This window comes from Zonotrichia albicollis, chromosome 1 (assembly GCF_047830755.1).
Source record: "Zonotrichia albicollis isolate bZonAlb1 chromosome 1, bZonAlb1.hap1, whole genome shotgun sequence".
Taxonomy (NCBI): Eukaryota; Metazoa; Chordata; class Aves; order Passeriformes; family Passerellidae; genus Zonotrichia; species Zonotrichia albicollis.
Window position 1 is genome coordinate 57840118 of NC_133819.1, and position 25420 is coordinate 57865537.

A 25420-nucleotide genomic window follows, 5' to 3' on the forward strand; every position below is an offset into this window, starting at 1 on the left:
TAGATTTTGAAGGATTTAACTTCCACATGATTAGTGGAAGCTATTGCTCTGTATTCTATAGCACATAAATTGCAGAGAGATAAAAGAATTTCTTCTCAGCTCTGAGCTGGTGGGAATCTGGACTATACTTCAGAATATTGTTTGTTTGAAAGTTTTTATTTCTTTCTATTCCCTCCATATAATTTTCTTGCTTTATTACTCACTTTTATCTGAACTTTACCATCACCATTATAGCATCAGTTTCTTCCTTCTTATCAGGCGAGGTGAAATCTGAATATTCAAAACACCATTGAATTTATTTCAGGGTCTGAAGTAAAACCCTTGACCCTTGGTAATTCCAGGAACCTGTAGTACTTACTGCCTTGTCCAAAAATAAAAAAGTCATATCCATTGATTGTTTTTGATTAGAATATCTAAATCTACCTTGTTCTTTTGTATTCTCATAAGAAAATGTGATATATTGAAGTGACCACCAGAACCCAGACTAACTCTTAGAACTCCAGTGCAACGCCAGGAGTGGGGAACTGCCTCGGTATGGGGATTTACCAGAGGCAGAATCTTTAGAGCCACTTGCTCTAAGATGCCAGACAGAAGCCACGACAGGGACCAGGCAGAGGAGAAAGGAAAAGTATTTGCATCTTGAGGTTCCACAAGGAACAGTTTATTCCAGATGAAAAGAGCAGGACAAAAAGCCTCTACCTCTGTTGTGCCAGGGGTTTTTTTTGGATGCAAGTCAGGAGGTGGATACAAACAGCTAACCAATAGGGAATCCTCAGGGGTGGAATGAGGGAATTATATCAAGTGTCTGGGGCCAATTGGGGTAGGAGGAGGGAGAGGATGGGTCACATGGGCCAATGGGGCTTCGGGTAGTAGGGGAATTCCAAGGGGGTGTTGCAGACAGGGATTGGCCCAAGGTTTAAGTGGCAGAGAAGGTTTGGGAATCAAGGGCTGGGATGCCTTGACAGGCAGCTGGAACAAGGGGTGGGGAATGGCATGAAGGACAGCTTTGAGGAAGGGTAAAACCGGGGGTAAACCACCTTGGGGAGACCATGGGGGTACAACAGAATGAACCACTTAACAAGGAATCAATAAAATAACATTGAACCACAATAGTTTATTTATGTCTTCACTTCTTCTGGAGCTACAAGATTAGTGTATGCGCTCAGAGTGCCTGGCCCATTCTTACTCTGATCATTTTTTTTTTAACTAGCTGAGCCATTCTTTTAAATTTTTTGCTGACGTCCAAAACATTTCTTTTATTAGTATCACTAGTTCAAATTAGCATTGCTTTTCATTTTAATATCTGTCTCCAGGCCTTCAAATATAAGCTGGTATTCCAGTTTTGAATAGTGAGTGTAGTTTGGTTTCCTGTTACCACCAAGATTAGTACTTTAACCTCACTTTTGTGCATGTATGCCTTCAAATGAGGCTCAGACCTTCTCAAAGTGGAGACTTTGGTTTTGTACAGTGTTTATTTGCTGTTTTAGTCATAAGCGTGCTTTTACCCCTGAGCAATCATCCTCATCCTCCCTTCTCCTGTCAACTTTTAAAAACAGAATTGATTTGATCTTGCCTCTGGGTTTTCTTGTAGAACTGGGGATCAAGCACTCATCATATTTTTGTTCACTTTTTTTGAAAACTTGGTCAATTTTTTTATATTTGGGTATAAATATAATAAGTACCTGCAAAGCATAACATAGGCAACTTAGGTATAACTGGTAAATATCTATTTATTTGACTTAATAGTGCTACAAAGGGGAAGGAAAATGTAGAGCCTCATTCCCTTTTTTGCTTCTATTTTTGGTGGTTGTTGGCTTCTTTCTCTGGTTAATTCTCATTAAGGACTCTTGGGCAAAGCAGTGTTAATTGGACCTGTGAGAAGGTAATAATACTTTGCACTAACAAATTGTCTTGGGTTGTGCTGTTAAGTAAGATTGGCAGAAATTTGAGTGCATGCAGGTGAGTGATGCACGGACAGATGACTCTTCAACTAATTAAAGTTGAAAAGAAGGGTATTTATTGCAGCATGCTGGACACATGTGGAATCATTTCCAAATACATGTGCAAGGAGTTGCAGATTCCTACTCTCTGTTTTGATCTGCTGGTGATGGTCCAAGCCTCTCCCAACTATTTGATTATTCTTAAGGCAAGGTATTTCTGTGGTCTCTGCTTCTTCACAAATGCTACATCTATCCCTCTTACTACTAGCTTCTTTTTCCTAATGCATTTGTTACTTTTTAACTAAGGTTACTTAGTTAAGGTACTTGATTCTTGCCACCTATGTTACTAACTTAGCTTCTTAACTAATTTTAAAATCTTAACTATCATATGCAATCTTCTACTATGCCAGATATATTCCCAGGTCACCCCTCAACTCATCTACAGTGTTCAATTATCCTAAATACATTTCCAGCAGACCCCTTGACTGATTACTGTTTCACTGTTTGTGAATGATTAGATTTTTAGGTTTTTAGGTTTTTACAGTTGAAAAGTAGCTTTCTCATATGCTTTTAGTTTTTTCATGCTTTTGATTGTAATTGAGTGAAAAATTTCACCTGAATATATACATATATGAAAGGATGTGGTCCTCAAAAACAAGTGAATATTTGAGCTTCCCATAGAGATGGAAGGACTAAATTGGCTTCATGTTTTCACAAATGTCTGTAAAGGGACTTCATAACTAACCACTAAAGATTTAAAAATGTTATCCAGGAGGAGGCTATCAGAGAACTGCTGAGCCACTTGGATATTCATAAATCCATGGGACCAGATGGGATCCATCCCAGGGTGATGAGGGAGCTGGTAGATGAGCTTGCAAAGCCGCTCCATCATTTACCAGCAGTCCTGGCTCACTGGCAAGGTTCCAGATTACTGGAAGCTGGCCAATGTGACGCCCATTCATTAAAAGGGTGGGAAGGAGGAGTCTGCTAATTATAGGCTGGTTAGCCTGACCTCAGTACCCGGTAAGGTTATAGAACAGTTTATACTGAGTCTCATCACACTCAACTTACAGCATAGCCAGGGTATCAGACCCAGCCAGCATGGGTTTAGGAGGGGTAGGTCATGTTTGACCAACCTGATCTCCAAGTGACCTGCCTGGTGGATGCAGGAAAGGCGGTTGATGTTGTGTAGCTGGATTTCAGCAAGGCCTTTGACACTGTCTCCACAGCACACTCCTGGAAAAGCTGGCAGCCCACAGCTTGGACAGGAGCACTCTGCTGGGTTACGCACTGACTGGATGGCTGGGCCCAGAGGGGTGGTGAATGGTGCTGCATCCAACTGGTGGCTAGTTACTAGTGGTGCCCCTCAAGGGTCTGTGCTGGGACCAGTTCTATTCAATATCTTTATTGATTACACGGATGAGGGTATTGAGTCTTCCACTGGTAAATTTGCAGACGACACTAAGCTGGGATCATACGTTGGTCTGTTGGAAGGTAGGAGGACTCTGCAGAGAGACTTGGAATGATTGAATGGATGGGCAAAGTCCAATAGAATGAAGTTTATTAAATCCAAGTGCTGAGTCCTGCATTTTGGCCCCTGTAAATAACTCCCTGCCTCCTTGTAAGCTGGGGATGATGTGGCTGGACAATGCCCAGGTGGAAAGGGACTTAGGGGTACTGGTCAACAGCCAGCTGAACATGAGCCAGCAGTGTGCCCTGGTGGCCAAGAAGGCCAGTGGCATCCTGGCCTGTATAGTGTGGCCAGCAGGACCAGGGAGGTCAGTTTTCCCCTGTACTTGGCACTAGTGAAGCCACATCTTGAGTACTATGTCCAGTTCTGGGCCCTCAGTTAGGGAAGGACATTGAGATGTTTGAGCGCATCCAGAAGAAGGCAATGAGGCTGGTGAGGGGCTTGGAACATGGGCTCTATGAGGAACAACTGAGGGAGCTGGAGTTGTTTAGCCTGAAGAAAAGGAGACTCAGAGATGACCTTATCACTCTCAATTTCCTGAAACGTGGTTGTAGTCAGGTGGGAGTTGGTAACTTTCACCAGGCAGCAGCTGACAGAAGAAGAGGACACAGTCTCAAGCTGAATCAAGGGAAATTGAGATTGGATATTAGGAAAAAGTTTTTCATGGAAAGAGTGATAAAGTTCTGGAATGGTCTGCCTGGAGAGGTGGTGGAGTCACCATCCCTGGATGTGTTTAAAAAAAGGCTGGATATGGCACTTGATGCCACAGTTTAGTTGGGGTGTTAGGGCGTGGTCAATTGATCCTGAAGTTCTCTTCCAACCTAGTCATTCTGTGAATTCTGTGAAAAAGAGCCTTTTGAGCTGATACCACATTTCATCTATTAAAATGAAGAATAATATGATATCTGCTTTTTTCTGTAGACTTTTTTTTGTCATTAGTAACCTTTTTGTCCCAGATTCAGAGCATCACAGATGAGTCTCAAGGCTCAATTAGAAGAAATAGCTACTCCAGTCCATTGTCCATTGTCCAGGATGCTCAGGCACTGCGGACTAATGATTATCAACATTAGGAAGAGGTAGCTCGACATAGTGCTGGCTATGACTAGACGTATTTTCCATTGCAACATTTCGAGTACCCCTGTTGCAAACTGAACAACATATTAACTACAATTTTTTCTAAATTGATTATGTTTACCTTATATTTCTTGTCTTTAGATGATGCTTCTGTGACATGAACTATATTCTCTTTCTCACATTTATTTTCCATAAAAGAAACTCATTTCTGAGACTGCCTGTTTTCTTAAGAGCCAGAAGCAGGGTGTTACATTAATAAACCTATTTCATGCTTTCATTGACTTCCTTTATAGTTCCTCTATTGAAGTACTGAAGATTCTCGGGGACTGTATTGATATACTAGATCTTTTAAGGAGTGCAAGCCATTTTTATTTGCGAGCTATTATTAACCCATATATGTCATTACTGTATTCTGTGGGGTGACATTGAAAGGAAATGGACTGATGTAATGAATTAGTTTAGTGTGCACTTAAAGTGTTGCTCATATGTAAAATGTGTAGCCTAGTTTGTAGAAGTGCTGTATATCTTTGTATTTCCCTTTCGTCATGGAGTGAGAGAACAAGCTGTTTGGTTTCATTAATTGAATTTAGTATCAAAATAGCACTAACAAGAATGTGCTTTTGTTGTGTTTGCATTTTTATAAACATGTATTATAGGTCCAGAATTTCTCTTGGTCTCACGGTCTTTCTAAAAATGGCAAATTTTCTTCCATTGAAGCATAGTTGTACTGAACTCATCTTACAGTTCTTCCTTTAAAATTTTAGTACATTGGATACTGCTGCATGGTATTTATGATATTGGCATGTATTTGTTAGCTTTTTTGATTCTCATGATAGAACTGTATTCAGAGTAACTTCTGATTTGTGGTCTTGACTCATCATTTAATCATCTGTGAATGTAGGAAGACCATCATACTAAGAGATATTTATGTGAACCTCACAACTGAACTCCAGAATTTGGGAATCCTGAAGGATAGGGACTAGGAAGTAATTTAGGGAATATACGGATACTCAAAGGCATTTAAAACCACCTGCAATTACAGTTTGTGAACCACTAGACTAATTGCTTTTCTGAGAATGAAAGTACAATTCTCATCTGCTTGGATTTTATTCATGGTTTTTATTGACCTGCATGAAATTCTTAATTACCAGGTATGTGGAGGGACCATGACTATGTCTAGCATGTGAATAATTGAGATTCCCAAATGGAACAGGAGCTTCAACTAATGATTTAAGTCTCTGAATAGCTTTCAGAACTGTTAAATATCTTAAACAAAAAGCAAACAAGCAAACAATCACAGGATAAAATAAATACCACCTCCAAAACAGAAAATTTCAAAGCACAAAAAGAATCCTGTCCCCAATTACCAATTCACTTATAATTTTTAGAGTCTAAGGTACTGTATTTGTGTTGTATTTGATGGAAACAGAGAAGCCTATGGACAAAGTATTATGAGGGAAAGTAAGTAAATAATGTGTTAGATATTTAATCTTCTTTTCCTCCAAAGAAGCAAGGAGAATGGAAAATAGAAAACATAATATTCTTCCCACATGCATATGCGCTTTTTTGTTCTTGAAATTGATTAGAGTTTCTACTGTTAAAAGGGAAGAGAAGACCCCTTCATGGCTAGATTTGTTATGTAAAATGCTCTTGTAGGCATAAATCATCTAAATCTATAACTAGACTTCAAATCAGACAGTCCCATACTGGAATCAGAGATTCATAGTTGTAGTTCAGCTTAAGGCATGTGAAATGGACAGTGTTTACAACAATATCTGAGAAAATAATGTAACTTGTGAACAATGATAATACTGGCTTTAAAGTTTTTCATTGGCAAAACACCCTGATGTTAATAAAGTACTCTCTGGTGGAATTCAACCTCACTTTGGTTCATTACAAAAGTAACATTCCACATAAGATATAGTCTTGCAAATATAAACAAAATATGAACTTTTTTACAAGCAATTTTATTTCATGCTGAAGTTACAGTAGTCTCATATTTGTTCACAAAGTAAAGGTGCATTTTTCTTCAGCTTCTTTGGTTCTACCGCTGTGAAACTCCTTTTCAAAACTGTAATAACATGTAATTTACAAATGCTGATTTTGGCTGAATTGTGGGGTGATTATTTGTTTTGTGGCCAGGCTCAGCTGATCCATGATAAAAACACTGCCTCACGCTCTGCTCCAGCAGTTGAAGCAAGTGTGGCTGCTGCTGTACCAGAGAAAGTGCAAATGACCTGGACTAAAGAAAAGTTTGTAGCGGAAAAGCATAAAAACAAGGATTCCAATGTGTCTGGCTTTAAAGATATTTTCAACATGAAGCCGTAAGTATGCATATGGTATTTGGAGCTTTTTATTTCATTGTGTGTATTTTATTGGGGGAGGGGGCATTCTAGTTTGTTGTTTTATCTGGGTTTTGGTTTTTAAGAGATTCTGTTTTATTTAAAATTTCATGAACTTAAATGGCAGCCTTATAAAAATAACATAGACTTGGGTGGAATGACTGTAAAGAGTCATTCACAAGAATGTTGTGAGTGAAGTTTAAATATGACAGACTTTAAGCTGTTAACTCAACTTCTGGATTGTACCAGAAAGCATATGTGTTAAAAAGCTTTTTATAATTATAACTTTTTATTTCTTCATGTGGGTGAAAAATTAGTGTATATGTCCCTGTATTTTTATTGTGTTTGGTATTAGAGGGAGTTCCAAAGAAGCAGGTAGACTTTCAAGACATTTAGCTTGTGTTTTTGATTTTAGGTGCATGACTTTGGGTATGGGGGGGAGTTTTCTTGGGAAGAGATGGGAGTGGGATGTTTTTGGTTTTTTGTTTGTTTGAATGGACATTCAACCCTCATCCTGTAACTTAAAGAAATAGAAAACTTGTGTAAATACAAATGTATTGCTATATTAAGTATTTGCTATTTAAATATTCCTTTATGTCTTTCTCTTAAATAGATAAGAGCTACTCCCTGTGTCAAACCAACGTAGTATACACAAAAACAATGACAGAGGGAAACCAGATTGTTTGTTTCCTCATGTTGTGATTTTAAGCATGCACATGCATCTTTTCTTAGCTCTGCAAGGAAGCTGCACTTAGAAACATAGCTTAAATTATTTTCTACACACGACCAAACCAAAACTGTGGATGTCAAGGGAAATCTTAATATCTAAATGAAACACATCTTAAATCTAGGACTTGTAGGCAATGCAGTTAGACAGCATATTTCAAGTTAGTACCTTAAAGTCCTGAGTCTTGGATTTGCTTTGAGCTCTTTAGAAATAGCTTGCCTTCTGCACATTCCAAAAATTATTGTGCTCATGATCTAAAGCATTGTCCTAGGCAGCATTATACTCTAATTATTAGGGGCTTTTAAAATTCATATCTTTGAAACATTTCCTATTACTACTTTAGAATTGTGCAAAACACTGATTTCAGATATTATTATTTTAAGACTACTGTATATAGTTGGGTAGAAATTACAGTTCAAACTTGGTGTGCCTGTACAGTATATTAATATTGTTGACTTTAAAATGGCATAATAATAATAATAATAATAATAATAATAATAATAATAATAAAAATGATGATGATGATGATGATGTTGACTTCACCTGATGGCATAATTTTTTTTTCTATGCATTTGCTTCCCTTTCACATAGAGAATGGGAAAATCTGTAAGTCTAAATTTCACTTCACCTAAACAACATAGGCTGGGTTCTCTGGTTATTGTGATCTTGTACATTGTGTGCATGCTTCTAAATTGTAATTTGCAATGCATGTATTTTTTTGTTTCTTGTTTAATACACTCTGATTTAGCACATCACTGAAAAAATATCATTGTGACTTTTTAATATTCTCTTAAATATGATCAACTTTCTATTCAAGGTAAGTCACAAAACCTGTGTTATAGTTTCTGTAAGATTATAAAGCTTGACAGTACTTCTCTGCGCCAGCATAATATTTAGTGTTTTAATTAACTACATTAAAAATGAATTCTTTTTTCTGGAAAAATAGCCTCCCATTGTTCTATAACTACTTGGACAGTAGGGAATATTTGTTCACAAAGGGAACTTTCATGTTTCATCAAAAGTCAGTTCTTGCCTGCGTTCTACCAACCCATGCATGTGTAGAAATAACATAAGTTTAGACATACTTTGGGTATGACAGCATACAAAAATGGAATACTACATCTCTTGAGTGGAACTCACTTGACTGCTCTGCTTTTTTTAAGAGTTAAGCATTTTCTTAATTTTATCTGATTAACAAATTGAGCTTCTTATAAAGATTTTGGAAGTGTATTTTGTCTACTGTGTATGATTTCAGTTCTACCCATGCTTGAAGGATAAGTGATGTTAGCCTCAGTTCACATTTTACACATCATGAGCCTTTATTTCAATGCTGAATTTTTGCCCACTCTGTCACAATGTTACACTCTGCAATTTATTTTTAGTTTAACAATGTTTCAGTTTCAATATTTATGCTTCTCAGTTAGACAATCTTGCCTCTCTTCATAGTTCTTTTTAGTCTTCTCAAAATGTAATTCTGCTCCAAAAATTGGAACTTCAAGCTTTCCTTTGTTCCATATATAGTTTTTGTACACTTGGTTCTTAGGATAGCTGGCCACCATGATAGAAAATCTTCCAGGAGGGACAGATAAACTCAGTTTTAGAAATATCAGTCTCTTATAGCGGGGAAGATGGGAGGTAGCAGAGCATGAAGAATCATTGATAGGGCTGGTTTCCACTGGCCACTAAATTTCAGGCCAAATTACTTTTAACTGTTTATTTGGGGGAAAAAACCAAACATACAAGCCCTACTTTTAGGCAGCAGATTTTGTAGATAAATGGACTAAGGTAGAGTTTGAATATTTTTGTCACACTGTAGCATATGACTTATTTCCAACCTTGGTTAACTCTACACACAGTTCCTGTTTCTCAGGAACTGTAAGGAAACTGTTCTTTTGTTCTGAAAAACCACTGAACCATAAAAAGAGATACTAAAATAAGGACATTTAAAAAACCCTAGCACTTTTTAATTCTTGTGCACAGATCTACAACAATTGTATTTGTAGGTGAAACAAGGAAAATATTAGGTAATGTTGATAGTGTAAAGGGATAAGCTCAATTTCATTTCACTGCTTACTGCCATACGGTTACAACATAAGTTAGCATTTTTTTCAAAATTCTATGGTGTTTCTGAATTTTCTTCACCAACTGGTAGAATTTAGTAATGGTTCCAAAGGAGCATGAGTAAAATCTTTTACTGTACAACATAAATATTTTGATCTTTCCATTGCAGTCCTGTAATTTCATTGTTTGGAAATTCTTGTATAAATCCAGTTACTTTTTATGTAAGTCAATAAACAAGATTCTTAGTGGTTCTTGTCTGACCTGTAACATCTATTGAAACCATTTTTAATTCATCTTGGTAGAAGATAATGGACAACTGGAAGATTTGTGCATTTTGGCAATTTACTTGGAACTGCTTGAATTTCAGAGTTAAACGTTCTTGCCAAAAGTATTACATTTAATTTATTTTGAATATGTACATATACTAGTATCCATGAAAATACCTTGCTTTACATACTTATAATTTCAAATAAATATTGTATGATTCAATTACGTACGTGTTATAACAATACTTAAAAATGTTTCTTTGCATGCTAGGAATCAGTCAAATGTGAGAAGAATGCACACTGCTGTGAAGCTTAATGGAGTAGTGCTTAATAAATCACAGCATGCTCAGCTGGTCCTCCTGAATATGCCTGGACCTCCTAAAAACAGAAAAGGGGATGAAAACTGTATCCTCTACTGTATTGATTCCATATTTCTTGAAATTGAGAATTACATTTTTTGTGATTCTGCCATTACCTGTTGGGATAATCATTACTAAGTAGGGTAAGCATAAGTCTGCCTATAAGAAAATGACATAAAGAGAGTTAAAAAGTAAAAGATAAAAAAATCTTGATTGGGGGGGTGGTTTATTGATATAAAGGATTTCCTTAACTTTGAAGTAATTTAATAATTTCCTATTCTTATCTTTTTTTGTAGATGAGTAGGGCAAAACTAGGAATGTCCCCCAACTTAGGCTTAACTTCCACTTTAATAACCAGATAACAGGACAGTAAAGGGGGACACAGAAATACTCTGATGAAATTGTTGAACTTTATTTTTTCATTATATGTCAGACTTTTTGAGAAGTTACTAGATATTTTATTTTTCTTCTGAGTAAATTCCTTGACCAAATGATATTTCAGACATGGAATTTCTGGAAGTTCTGACAGAAGGTCTAGATAGAGTTCTCCTAGTCCGAGGCAGTGGACGTGAAGTGATCACCATTTATTCTTAATCTGTTTGCATGTGTTTTTCAAACACAACAGACCCCCCATCATAAGAAAACAAAGTTTTTTGCCATAATTTGAGCAGCTTCGTTGTCTTCTAGTGCATTGAAAATTAGCTTCAAGCTGAATCTTCTGATGATGAGGTTTTTTTCCCCTAGGAAGATGTTCTATTTAAATAACATTTTAAGCAGGTTTATGTAGAAGATTAATAAATGGTGAATTAATAAATGGTGAATGGCTTAGGATATTTATATGTAGCATGTTCTGACACTTCTTAAGCTGTGGTAAAACGAAAAAAATTGGTAATGCAATTGTGTTTTTAAAGATATAGAAATGTCAGCGACTTCTGATTATTTTAATCTTTGCTCTGCATCTAAATAAAAGGGAAGGGTTTTAGAAAAGGTTGTCTTTTTTTCTTACCAAAATGCTGCTATGTTGCTTCTTTTGGAATTAGTTGTGGTTCAGGAACCTTCCTTCAGAGATGTATACAGCCAGTCAAATTTGTTTATGAAGGGCATTAAGTGTTTCCCAGAAGTTTGTTATTTGCCATACGTGTTAAAAATAACATTTCTGTATTTAAAATACTTAGATAGCTGAAACCTCCAGATGATAAACAGATAAGCTGTGTGAGTTCTTTTCTATGAGGTACTGGCAGTTACCATTATTTTGCATGATTATAGCAATAGTGAAACATGAGAGCATCCAACTTGCAGGAAGGCTATTGTTCACAAACTCCACCTGGTTCCAAATATAATTCAACAGTTGATAAACCACAACAAGATGGTTAATGAAATGCAGTCTCTTGTTTTCAAATATTTATATTTTGAAAATGTTGTATGTATGTGCTGCTGTTTGAAATAAAATCTGCTTTTCTGAACTGAATGAACTCCTAAATGTTTTTCATTTGAAATTGTTGAGTAGTTTAGTTTAGATGCTCAATAGAAACCTTTTGCTTCTGTTACAATTCTGTTCCTTTTTAGGCAGTCTTTAGTTTTGTAAATGTTGTTTAAGACCTAAAGTGTATCAGAAGATTCTGCTCTAAAAAGAATAGGTCTGTTTAAACATATAAGCCACTATTTTATCTATTTTATTTTTTATTTTTTTAAATTCCTTTATAATAAAATCAAGATGTCTGTTGCTCAGACTAGAACAAGAGTGATGCAGTGCCCAAGTCCCTGGCTGGGCTCAAGGCCAGTGTTTTTATCATAACACTCAGGTGATGTAAGACAAAGCCTGTCCCTGTAGTTTGATGCACAGGAACAGAGGGAATAAAAAGGTAATCAGGCAGCCCAGTGAACACCTGATGAGTCAAAAGCACTTCTGGGATACTTCAAAAGGCAATTGGAAAGGCATGCTGCACACCAGAATGTCCCTGTATACCACTTGGTGTGACTGTAGCTCTATGCCTTTGGTTAGGAATAGGTTTATGCATAGGCACTCAGAGGTACCTTGGGGGCACACCAAAAACACTCCTTGGTTTCTTAGGTACAATGAAAGGCACATGGAGGTCCTGTGGACAGATCAGGAGGCATGTGAAGGTTCTAGATTTGCACAGTATATCAGTTGAATTAAAAAACATTCTCAGGCCAGTGAGGAGAAGAAAAACAGCAGCAGATGCCCCTACTGCACTCCAGATAGCTCTAAGCTTTTCATGGGACATATTAAAAGGCACTCCTTGGGCTGTGGTGCAGGGCCATCAGCAGGCATTTATAGAACTGATATGTGGGGTTGGGGGTCAGAGACAGAAACATGACACAACACCAGTGGTCATCAGCAAACAGCAATGGGTTTAATATGTCTGCCCCTTTTATAGGGACTTTGGATTTCCCAGGCTCAGATAGTTGATTGAATGACCTCTCTCTGCCCAGTGGTGCATCAGCATCTAAGCTAGAATAGGGTTGGCTGAGATCTTTGCTTGGGTTTGAATCCAACCTATCTGTGCCTTATCCAGGGACTTGTTTTCTTCTAGGTTGGTTGAGTTTAGGGGGCAGCTTCATATCAGTTGCAATGAGACAACAGATGACTGCAGATAGCTTGTAGTAAAATGAATTATAAAAATTTAGTTTAAAGAAAGGCTTTCAGAGGCGTCTGGAACCTACCAAAAGCTCTGTGAGTTCCCTTAGATGCAAGGCAAGACTGACAGAGGTTTCTGTGGGCATACCAGAAGGCATTTGAGAAACTTGTGGAAGTGGTCAAGAACAAACCTTCAAGCTGGAAAGTACAAAACATTAACTTAGACAGGAAGTTTTTGAAGATTGAACTTCAGAAGAAGATAGGCTTCTGAGACTCTTATATGGGCTTGTGTGTTACAGGGAGTATCTGTGCTGTGATGGAGGAGGACATGCAAACACTTACATGCTGGTTTCATTTTTTTGAGATTTGCTTGTAAGTTCACAGTATTAAGAATTACAGGCTATGAGTTATCAAACACTATGATTTAAAGTGGTGGATATGTGGGATAGTCACATGCAAGACTAGTCAGGGCAAAATGCCATTGAGGCCTTTTTTCTGGTGATAGTTTGTTATATTTCCTAATGGTCTCATTAGACAGAGCTACAGGACGATTTTGCCCCTATTCTCACCTGCAAATCTGTCAATCGGTTCTGGACTTGTCAACACGTTCTGGGGTGCGATATGGTTTGACGTTTTTGGCAGGGACCCACTTAATTCCAGCACTTGTAGAGACAGAAGCCTACCCTTTGTCCCAGGTTATTAATCAAAAAGGACCTTCAATTTGTCTAGATTCAGACAATTTCTAATTAAGACAGGAGGATTTTCTTTCAGTTTTGCCTGTGTGTTATTTGAAAAGTGCCTAAAGATTGGTGGATCAGGTTCTGCACCTGAACTGTTTAGAAAATTAAAAACATACAAAGCCTTGTTCAGCCTCATCTGTGGTGTGACCTCAACTCTTTAAATATGTCAAGAAGTGAGGTAAGAATCCATTAACTTATGGCAGTAAACATATATCATGGATACTATCGGCAATGATGAGAGAGACGGGGAGACTGTGAGATGGTCAAAAGAATCCAAATTTATTGTGGACTACACTGCTTATATAACTATTTTAGGAAGACTAATAATGTTTTAGTACAATGCTTGGGTTAATCATCACATAAACAAACATACATTTTACAACATCTCTTGCTTGCAGAAGTCTTGATGTCATTTTCCAATAAGTGAGTCTGATTTAATCTTACTGCAATCTTCAAAGCTGTTTGTTCTTGCCAAGGCATCTTGATTTTCAAATCCCTTATGCTAACCAGGTCCAAAGTCCATCATTTTTCTTATGTGTCCCAATATCTCCCTCTTCTCTTTTCAACCAAAAACACTCCTTTAATGGCCTTATTAATAAATTTCTGCATACATTGAAACAAGCAAGGTATCATGATTAATACAATTATTATCAAAAAATCATCATATACCCATCTTAAAAAGAATCTTTCAGCTAAAAACCTTAGCTACTAAAGGCTCAGGCTTGATCTTTAAAAACATTTCTGAAGACAGCCACAGGGGGAGCATTACTGGATTTAGAAAGTCTGCCAGAAGTATAATTGCACTGAAAGTTTTGATTCTTATACCCAAGGTGATAAGGAGAAACATGCCAAGCTTTAGAATTTTTTCTTTCTGTGTATTTAAAATTAACACAAAAATCCAATTTCACAGAACCCAGGGGCTCTAATTCTTGGGGTTCTGAGGGTATTTCAGGAGGGTAAGGGGTCAATTTTAATTTGATTTGATTTCAAAATTTTTAGTGTAAATATTAGTGTACAGTTCTGGAGGAGCTATATTCCACCCTATTTTTTTTTTTTTTAATAATGTGTGTTTCTCATTATGAACATAAAGGCAACATAAAAGCAAAACAATAAAAAATAGTAAACTTGTACTAAGTAAAAATAAATTAGATAATATATACAATTAGTAGTACATGAAAAATAGAATGGTGATTTAAAACAATGCATTATCAATTTCTTAAATATTCTACTGTTACTTAGAGTTTGTAGTAATTGGCAGGCTTCCTTTTAAAGTGAGAGCTTGGAAAACCATTAGTGGGTAAGATTTCCAAGTTCATTTCAAAAGGAGGTTTAGCTATTATAGGTCTAAATTTGGCAAGTCAAAATTACTTGCGTATAGTTTTGGGTTTATTGGTATATTTCCCTACAATTAAGGCCAGGACTTGGCCAGGGTCCAGGGTTTAACTGGAAGAGTCTTTTTAATATCTTTTAAAAACCTCTAAGTAATAGTAGTTAGAAAATTTCTTTAAAATAATACATGTCTTATAAATAGCTATATAACAGTATGTGGAAGTTCGTAAATCAGCTGCCTTTGTCATTTATCTTTAGCTAAATAGTAGTAAAAAAAGGCATTAAACAGCTTACATCTGATAACAGTCATAATATGAAATTGTTACTCATTCTTTAGTACTACTTATAAATAAAAAAAAAGAAAAAAATTTCTTATTTCTATAACGAAATAGCTGTATCTCGCAATTTAAATGAGCAAATTCTGACAAAATTACTTTAGGCTTTACGGCATTCACTTGTATAGCAAGGAGACAAACCTGTGAGTGGTGCAAACAGTGTAGAAACTTGGAGGGAGGTTCCTTGCCTGGCCCCTGCTGTAGGGCAGGGGCAGCGGACAGGAAGATGGCTCTGGCCATCTGGTGCTTGGCCAGGTGATCATTAGCCACAAACTGGTGACGGTAACTGCTTTCTGAAGTGTATGTTCTCCTTTCAGATGGGTGAAGTCATGTTCACATTATTGCCCGAGAAATTTGTCTATGTACTAGCAGCAGTAGTGTGCAAAGAAACTTCCTTAATATTTATCTTTTTGTGTCTATTTATTATTTTTTTTTACCAGTGACTGTGGCAGTTACTTTTTGCCATCACAGTGTTAAGGGGTTTGTTCTAGAAACATGTACACTCTGTAAAAAGTCTCTTGGTTTTTTTTACAGAGCTTGTGAACAAATGCATTTGTAATGAAGAATGATTAAAATATTGTTGGAACATTTCTCAGATTTGATGACTTTGTCAGTATCCTTTAATGGAAGCAGTTAAGGTCATCCACTTTATGCTTTCGCTCAAGCCGTTAACTGCCTTTGAGATATTTGAGTTCATTAGCTAGAACCATTTTCTGTGGTTTAGTTGTAAGAGGAATGAGGGATTTGTCTTTACAAACAAGCTGTGGGTCTGCTGGTAGATAAAACTAGTGCTGAGAGATAAAAGAAACATTGGGAGGGATTCCACTGATTGATGAATGGAAGAAGATATTTGCTTTTACAAATTAACTTTAGGCTTGCTGATAAATGAAATTCGACATTGAAAGATGAAAGAAACAATGGAGGAAAACCCTACATCCCATAAGAATTAAAAATTAAAAATAAAAAGGGAGGATTATACATGAAGCGATAAATAAACTGCACAACCAGATATAGTTATGGGTATGTATGTCAGTGCCCACCACAAGCAAGATAGCTCTGATGAAAACTTGTGCCCCAAGCTTTAGTCTGACGCACATCTTTATTCACAAAGGTATTCCATATGCAATACATTGCACAACTTTGCCATGCATATTCATGTTCTTGCCTCGCATGGTAATCCGATCCACGCCCTTCCGGGCATGCGTTGTTTGCTGTGGTGGTTGCACAGGGGTCTCTGGTGGTCTCTGAGGCTGAAGATTGTGGTTTTCCTCATGACCAAACTTTTGAACTTTTCTCCTTTGCGCATGCGCTTTTGGTCCCTTGGTGCTTATCTGAGTACGTCTGTTGGCCTTGATTAGCTTGGAGGCAGAGGAGTCCCTTTATCTGGGCTCTTTTGCATCTCTTGGTCTTCTCTGGTCTTGTTCTTTATGCAAGAAAGAACAAGAAATTTGTATTTTCCTATGCCCTTTGTACCATGGCAGAGGTTTCTTAAGTAAAAAGGTTAAAATTCAACTCATAGTTCTACAGGCTAAACTTTAAATGCTTAATTCATATTGCTAATTCAAGTGAACTCCAAAAATCTCTCTTTCATACATTAGAAGGAAATCTTTGGTGTTAGGCATTTCGGGAAGTCTGTACCTCTCGAATATGTCAGCCAATGGGGAAAGAGAGAAGGGAAATGTGGCCGGGAAATTAGGATAAAAAGGAGGCTGCATCCTCCAAAAATTGGAGACAGCCCAGGGGAATGCCCCATGGCCTCTCCCTTTATTCGAATAAAGTAAAAGGACTCCTCTGTCTCCTTTTTGGACATAAACCTCTGATGTTTGTGGATTAATTTTTCTGAAAATTGGGGGCTCATCCTGGGATCTTTCCACTCTCTGGGCGGTGGGCAGTGAGCGGAGCTGAAGACGTGCCTCACCCAGTTTGAGTGATCAGCTCCTCTTGGTGCTGGCCGGCACTGTGCGATTGATTGGGTTCCTGAGACTGTCCAGGAGACAGACAAATGGTGTACCAGGGGGATCTGTGAAGAGTCCACAGGGAAGGACCACTGAAAATCCCACTGGTGAGTAAAATGGGATCTTTGGGGAGCAAACCTGGGAGGGCACCCATGGAGGGTTGCAAGGAGGGTTGCAAGGGTAAAGCTGGGAAGGGGCCCCAACAAAAGGATGACGATTGCACATAATACCCCCAGAGAGTCCCTCGGGGGGAATGCTGAGGTCTTGGAACAGATTATACATTCACCCAGAAGTAACTATGGAGATCATGGTAAAATATTGTTATTTTGTGTGGCCAGAGTATAAGTTGCCAGAGGGGCTTATATGGCCACCTTATGGAACAGATAGAATTTGTTTGTGTCAAATTTGTGGAGGTATTTGGAGGAGAATTGGAAAGGATGGATTGAAAGGGAACGTGGATTGATGTGGACTAGACAAGAAACAGGAGAAATCTATGTGTTAAGAAAAAAGGGGAGGAAGAGGAAAACTGTGAGGATTGGAATGCAGGTCCCCTGTGTCTTCACCTCTCGGAGCAAGGGGATCAGAGAAATGCTGTTCCTATGGCCCCACCTGAGAATAACAATGATGTGGGGGGAGAGGAGCAGCATATTGTGTCCCTCCCTAGGACTAGAAGAGGACCTCAATTTAGGACAAGAGAATCCCCCTGGACCCAAGAGACAGAGGTACACCAGTAGTGCCACTCCACCAAGTTCCTTTGAGGGTCAAAGGGGAGGGTTTGGGTTTGTAATTGTACCACTTACTACCCAGGGTGAGGGTTGAAAAAAGGAATTACCCCCATATTTGGATGATCCCTTCAGGGTGGGGGAAAAGAGAGAGGAATATTTGGGAAATGCAGATTATACATGGAAGAACTGGGATTTTCTTTTGGGGATTTTATTTGGCCAAGCATTGCAGAAAATATTAAGAGAATTTACTGCACCCAAGGAATTAGGTTGTTACAGTATGCAGATGATTTGCTTTCATCAGGGGAACGGGAAAAGGTGGTTGAGGAGGCTACTGTAAAACTGCTTTATTTTCTTGCCAAAAAGAAAAAAAAAAAAAAAAAAAAAAAAAAGGAAAGATTTACAGTGTCTAAAAAGAGGTCCAGTTGGTAGGAAAAAAAAAATTCTAATATCTGGGACACATTCTGACTGGGGGATTACAGTGTATTGATCCAGAAAGAATACAAGGGATTTTACAAGTACCATTATCCCAGGCAAGGAAAGGAGTTAAAGGAATTTTTGCAGTTGGTGGTGTACTGCAGTGTTGGGATTTATAAAATTAGAGGGTTTTGAGAAAGTGGTTAAAAAGGCCGGCCTCAGACATCAGACTTGTGAACATTGCTAATACAGCAAAAATTTTTCTAAGCAGTAGAGCAGACGTGAGAAATAGAACAATAAGCTCCTGTGGTCTGTCTATATAGGTTGCAACAAGGTTATTTAATGTATGTCTTTAGAAGGTTAGTATGAATGAGTCTCTGTGCTTTGTCTCTCATAAACGAGCCATTGTGTTAGAAAATAAGTCCCTATTGTGTTAACTACCATTACGTGTGTTTCATATGATTGGACAGAATTATTGTCAATATGTTTTGCTCTATGTGTGATTGGCTGAAACTTAGGCTGAGATGGCTTTATGCTACCCTGTAACGTGACATTTCCTTGGCATTCCAGTTGAATCAGAGAGCTGTGAACATACTGTCTCCATTGTCCTAACAATGTACTGAGACTGATGTGTGAAATAAACAGCTCACGACTCTGATTCTGATTGTCCCGTCTCCGTTCATGCTTGTAAATAGTCTGCTGCAGCAAAATGGTTACCTTGTGTGAGGAAAGTAGACTAGGATAAAAAAGAAAATCATGGAAAAACCCAGCCGCCAGAGACCCAGGTGTTAATCAGGAGGACTTTATCATCCCCCTCGTAGCCTGCAGCTGACGTGTTTGTAAGTAATCCTTTTCTAGGGGTTGCCTGGGTGACGAAAGTGGGAAATCATTTATCTAAAACAGAATGGGACATCTTATACAGACTTGAGACAATGTTACAGGAAAAAGGACATTCAGATATCTCAAAAACTGAGCTTAAAAATTTACTCATCTGGGTGAAAGCGAATACTCAAAATATAAATTTACAGTCTGCTTTTACCTTTGATTTTTGGGATCAGATAAACTGGAAAATCTATAACTTGTTCTCTCTCAAAAAAGATGAGAGCCTAAGTGTACTTATACCTTCCTCTAGGGCTTTGCTGGAGTGTTTTAAACAAACTGATACTAACCAGGACAGTTCTGACTCACAAAACAAAATATCTTGCTCAGACTCTTTAAATCCAAGTAAAATGGAGCCTGCGTCCCTCTTGGGGAATTTATCGGGTGTATCTCCAGGCTCTGTGGACAGTGTTGTGTCCTCTGTTTCTTCCGGGCTTTCTAAAGTCCCTGCAGCTGAAAACAGCCTTCTGTCCCTCCCTCTGGGAAAAAATGAACTCTTGCTGTGTCGGGAAAACTGTTCGGACTTTTCGTTACGTTCCGGGAATGTGAAAATTTGTGAAATTTGTTCAGGGGAGGGAAGGGGGAGAGGAAAAGAAGTTTTGTGATAAAGAAACTGTGTGTTCTAAAATTGTACAAGCAAGGACAGTAAAAACTGATTTAGAGTCTACTTTCCCTGGTCAGGGGGCTGTGGGGGCTGCTCCTACCACTGTTGTCCCTTCTCGGGAAAGTACTGCTCCGGATTCAGTTCAAGCGTGTCGGGTGCTTGGGGATTCGGGGGGTTCTTTTTTGGTGAATTGTTCAAATAAATCACTGCCTGGATTTTCTGTGGTTCTTCAGACTTTTGATACAGAGGAAGAAATAGCTGGAACTGCAGCTTTGTTTCCAGAGAGCAGGGCAGTAGGGAAGTCGAATGTAATGATTGGCAGTGGTAGCCAGGAATTGAGTCAAGTTAAGGGGGCTCTGCCCAAGCAGAGGTTGGAGGAAAGAGCAGAACATTTTTGAAAGATCTCTGGTAAAAAACAAGCTGAAGTTTTAAAAAACTCAGAGTCTGTTTCTTTTGCTATTGAGAGAAAAGATAGAATTTTAAATCCTCAGTTTGATGTTGGCAGCCGTCCAACTGTGTTTTCGTTGGCAGAGAGACACTGTGAAACATGCATTAATGCTCCTAACGTTATCAGAGATATAAGTTCGAGGACAAACACTGAAGCAAAGTTTGGCTTTGTTCCTCGATCCGAAGAACACACCTCCTTCCCGTCCCCTTTGGGCAGGGCTTTGGAGGAGGCATGTTGTTTGATGGAGCCCTCCTTTGTCCCTCATGGCAGGGCTCCAAGGGGGGCGTGTTGTTTGGAGGTCTCTGCCAAGAATGTGGAGGTGTGTCCTCATGCTCACCCTAGCAGAATTCCCAGAAAAGCTTGTTGCTACAGCAATATCCCTGCCAAGAATTCGGACATTGGCAGACTCCCCAGAACATCTGCTGTTAGTGAAATTGTCTGTTTCCCTGAGTCAGAAAAAGTATTGATGAAAGATAGAAATAAAATGCAAACTACAATTAGACAAAATGAAGCAGAATCCTATGGTTCGTTTTTGGATAGATTAACTCAAGCAGTTGAAAGGCAATGTCCAGATGAACAAGCCTGTTCCTATATTGTTCAAAACCTTGCTTTTGTAAATGCTGATTATGAATGTAGAAAAATTATTTTAACTTTGCCTAATCAGCCTCCAACCATTACCCAGATGCTAACAGTTTGCAGCAGACTTATGGGTTCACAAAATCTTGCAAATTTACAGGTCAATGCTTTGGGAAAAACATTGGAAGACAATTTGACACAACAAATGGATAAAATTGAAAAGCTTTTAGAAAAACAAGAAGAACATTGGGAAAATTCTGTTAGCACTGTACAGTTGGACCCCGATAAAAGGCTTCATTGCTTTGCTTGTGGTAAACGAGGTCACCTTAAAAAGGATTGTCATGGGACAGCATTTCCATCAAATCAATTTTCCATCTGCCGTTGATGCCGAAAAGGGAGGCATCTTGCTAAACACTGTCACTCTCAATTTGACATCCATGGCAAGCCTCTGTCGTTAAACTTCAAAAACAGCGTGTTGAACCGCGCTCAGACACAAGTAGTGGTACCCCCTGTCAATCAGGTTCCCGATCAAATGATGTTGGTACGTCAGCCATTTGTCCCTCAATCAACCAACCCTCAAATGGTTCCAGCTCAATACTCTCAATTACAAGGTTTGAATTGGCCTCCACAAAACTAATTCTTCTTTTAAATAATTTATGCTGGGTGAATATTCCTACTGGGGTTGTCAACCCTTGTCAACAGGGACAAGATTTTTTAATTCTAGGCAAAGCAAACAACAAATTTCTCAGACTCTCAATTCTTCCTGTTGTTGTTTCAGTAAACTCTAATGAAGAGTTGATTTTAGCTCTTGCATTTTATGTTCCTATGGTAATTCCACCAAAAACACCTATTGCTATTGCATTTCTGTCACCTAGGAATGTGCCTTCTAGTACCTCAGGTCCAGAGGTCTTTTGGCTACAATGTTTGGACCATGACCAACCGCAACTGACTTGTAGCTTGACTCACTGTGGTAAAACAATTTATGTTACATGTATGCCTGATACTGGCACAGATGTTTCTATAATTTCTCACATGTTCTGGCCCAATGACTGGTAGCTCCTTCAGGTTCTCTTTCCGGGATTGGAGGTGCTACTGCGTGTTTGCAAAGTGCATCCATGATTAACATTACAGGTCCTGAGGGAAAGACTGCAACGGTGTGTCCTTTTGTTGTTCAGAAGCCTCTCACCGTCTGGGGGAGAGACGTCCTGTCCCAATGGGGAGCAAAACTGGAAGTGGGCCTGTAATGAAAGCCACATCAAAACCTGCAACTTTGAAGCTCACCAGGAAAACTGATCATTCTGTATGGATCGATCAATGGCCTTTGACAGAGAAAAAATTAAATATTCTTAATTAATTGGTAAAGGGACAATTTACAGCAAGGTCACATCGCTCCCACAAACAGTCCCTGGAATTCTCCAGTCTTCATCATCCACAAGAAGACATCGGACTCCTGGAGGTTGCTGCACAACCTGAGGAGGATTAATGAAGTGGTTGAAGACATGGGACCCCTTCAACCTGGACTTCCCTCTTTATCCATGATCCCAAAGCATTGGCCTCTTGTCATAATTGATTTAAAGGACTGTTTTTTCCATATTCCACTTCATCCCAATGATGCCCCAAGATTTGCCTTTTCAGTTCCCGTCATAAATCGTAGAGAACCCGTCCAAAGATACCACTGGAAAACTTTACCACAAGGGATGAAAAATTCGCCTATAATTTGTCAATATTTCATCGCCCAAGCTTTGTCTCCTGCTCACCAGAAGTTTCCAAGATCCATGATTTTACACTGCATGGATGATTTGCTCATCACAGCTTCTACGCAGGAAGAGATGGAAGAAACCCATGCCTGTGTTGTTGCAGAAATCCAAACAGCTGGACTTGAAATCTCTGCAACAAAAATTCAAGAAGTTCCACCTTGGAAGTACCTGGGATGGAAGATGACTGAGACGACAATAACACCACAAAAGATACAGATCTGGACCAGTGTCAACAACCTGCAAGAATTACAACAACTTTTGGGACAAATCAATTGGGTTAGACCGATGTTGGGAATTGCCAATGATGAACTGGGTCCTCTCTTTGATTTGCTGAGAGGAAGCTGCAACATCCCTTCACCAATGGGGGATGGGGGGACATGGCGGCCTGTGGCTTAATTTCTAAGCTGTTAGACCTGGTGGCCGGAGGCTGGCCCCATTGTCTGCAGAACTGTGCTGCCACAGCTCTGATGGTGGCTAAGGCTGGAGGGCTGACAAGGAGAGGGTATCTGACTGGTAAAGTTTCACATCAGATTAAAACTTTGTTGGCTGAAAGAGCCTCTGAGTGGATGACCAGCGCTCAGTTGTTGCAGTGTGAATCTTATTTGATGGAACAGGAAGATTTAGAATTTGGAAATGTAGAGGGGTTTAACCCAGCCTCCTGTTCAGACAGCCCCGGGGAGGGGGGCCAAGAGGAGACCCATGGCTGTGTTTGGGTGGTTAGCCTCCAGACCCAGTCTGAGGAGGATTTGAGGGATGCTCCCTAGCCTGAGGGAGAAAGTGCTGGTTGATGGATCTTCAGGGGTGATAGAGAGGAGAGATTTGCAGGACACGCTATCGTGAATGTAAAGCAATTAAAGGAAGGGAGGAGGTTACCACCCACCTAGTCAACGTAGACAGCAGAGCTGTGTGCACTTGTGAAAGCCTGTGAATTATACTGGGACGATACAGTGAATGTTTTTACTGATTCTAAATATGCACATGGGTGATACATGCATTTGGGAGGCCATGGGAAGAAGGAGTTTTATTGGCCTGCAGGGGAAGTATGTTAGCTCATGAGAGTTTGATCTCTCACCTGTTAGAAGGAGTGAACTTGCCAAAAAGGGTGGCAGCAGTACACATTGCGCGGGAAGCGGGGGGTGGGGGGGGTGGGGGTGGCACCAGACAGTGCTTGGAAGAGGCAATGGAAGACCGACTGGCTGATGGAGAAGCTTGGAAAGCTGCATTGTTACCAGGGATCTCTGAGATCATCTCCTTGCTCCCAGTGATTACCCTGCTGCCAGAGAATTTTTTCCATCAGAAGAACTTACCTATAAGGAGTAGAGCAGAGCAAAAAGGGGATAACTGGTTTACAAGGGATGGTAAGCAGTGTGACGTGGTTTGAGAGGAAGTAGGTTTTCTGGGATGTGCTGTGGTCACACCAATGGGGTTCAGATTTGAATATTGGCACCTGGTGTGGCCACTGGGGACATTGGATACGCCTCTGAGAACACAGGGGTTAAAAAGCAGAGCACTCCCCTGGGAAGTTCTCTTGGGCTTCCGGCGGGAAGGATTTCGGATCTCTCCCCCATCCCAGCTGCTGCCAGCTGGGCGGGGGAGGGGGGAAGCCATGAGGCCGTGAGGTAGGCCAGGCCTTGGACAGAGATGGGAGGTAAGTCTGGCCCAAGGGCGGAAGAGTGGAAGAGCACAGAGAGGTAGCCCCCCCCCCCCCACCGCGAGACAGAGAGAGAGAGATACACGGTGCCTGGGACTGTTACCTTGAAATTTGATACCTGTGGAGAAGTGGGGAGGTTTGCAGTGAAAAGTTGTCCAGCCGCTTGTGGGAGGCTCTGGGCAGAGCCCGAGTTTTAACCCCTTTTTTGGACAATGAAAACTTTACAGAACATTAACCTTTCCTAGAAGAGAGACAGAGTGGAAGATGAAGAAGGAAATGGGCAAGTGTGATGAAGGTCTGGGCAAGTGAGAGATGTTGGAAGAATAGAGAAGAATCTTAGGTGGGAAGAGATGATGGAGTGGCTTGCTGGACTCTTCTTCTATAGCCATGGACAGAATCATGTTCCTTGTGACACAGAGACTGCATCCAGGGGGAGGAAATGCCTCAGAAGCAAGAGGGTTCAGTGTTGGTACCCCTTGGCCCCAGGGGGTGAAATTTGGGGGGGGACAGGTGTCCCAAAGTTGAGACTGCGCTCTTTTTGGAACAAGACAAAGCATCCTTAAAAGACAACCTTAGAAGCAGCTCTGGTCCATGTTCAGTGGTGAGAGCACTGGACATGAAAGGAAGAGGTCATGATGGCACAAGAAGGACTCCTCTTGATGAACTGAGAACTGATTGTCTGAAGGGTGAGGCTGGACCGAGAGTTGGTGATTTGGAGGATAGATGTATTGGAAATTTGGTGGGGGGAGGAGGAAATGTATTTGTAAGGTTTTTATTTTCCCTGTGTGTGTTTCTTTTTACTTGTAGTGTAGTTAATAAAGTTTTCTTTTCTTTATTTCTAAGTGGAGGCCTGCTTTGCTTATTCCTGGTCACATCTCACAGATGCAGAAACCAGGGAGAAGGTATTTTCATGGAGGCACTGACATTGCGCCAGCGTCAAACCATGACACAGTGGATGCCAAAAGTTCTGGCCTTATTGTTGTAAAACAACTTCATGAAGGGAGTGACTGGGGCTCCCGAGAACTGGCAGAAGCCTTCCTCAAAACATATGCCGCTGAGGGTCCTTTTGGCAAAGCAGGCTTTGGTTGTTTGATTTGTACTAAAACCAATAACAGAGTTACAAAGAAACTTGCCGGGGTGGGGGGGGGGGGGAGGGGTTGGGAGGCCT

At 39.7% G+C, this 25420-nt stretch overlaps 1 protein-coding gene across 4 annotated transcripts in view; it reads left to right on the top strand.

Annotated features, from left to right (window-relative positions):
- Nucleotides 1-25094, top strand: part of SLC12A7 (solute carrier family 12 member 7) — a 96513-nt gene extending 71419 nt beyond the window's left edge. For 2 of the 4 annotated variants that reach the window (XM_014273491.3, XM_026798518.2), the window contains exons 22-25: nt 6628-6809; nt 8146-8160; nt 10153-10286; nt 10743-25094. In XM_014273491.3, coding sequence (XP_014128966.1) covers nt 6628-6809; nt 8146-8160; nt 10153-10286; nt 10743-10834 — 423 coding nt within the window. In that variant the 3' untranslated portion in view covers nt 10835-25094. The remainder of the gene's footprint in view (nt 1-6627; nt 6810-8145; nt 8161-10152; nt 10287-10742) is intronic. The other 2 variants (XM_026798517.2, XM_074542114.1) reach the window with 1 other exon arrangement.
- Nucleotides 25095-25420: the final 326 nt, after the last annotated feature.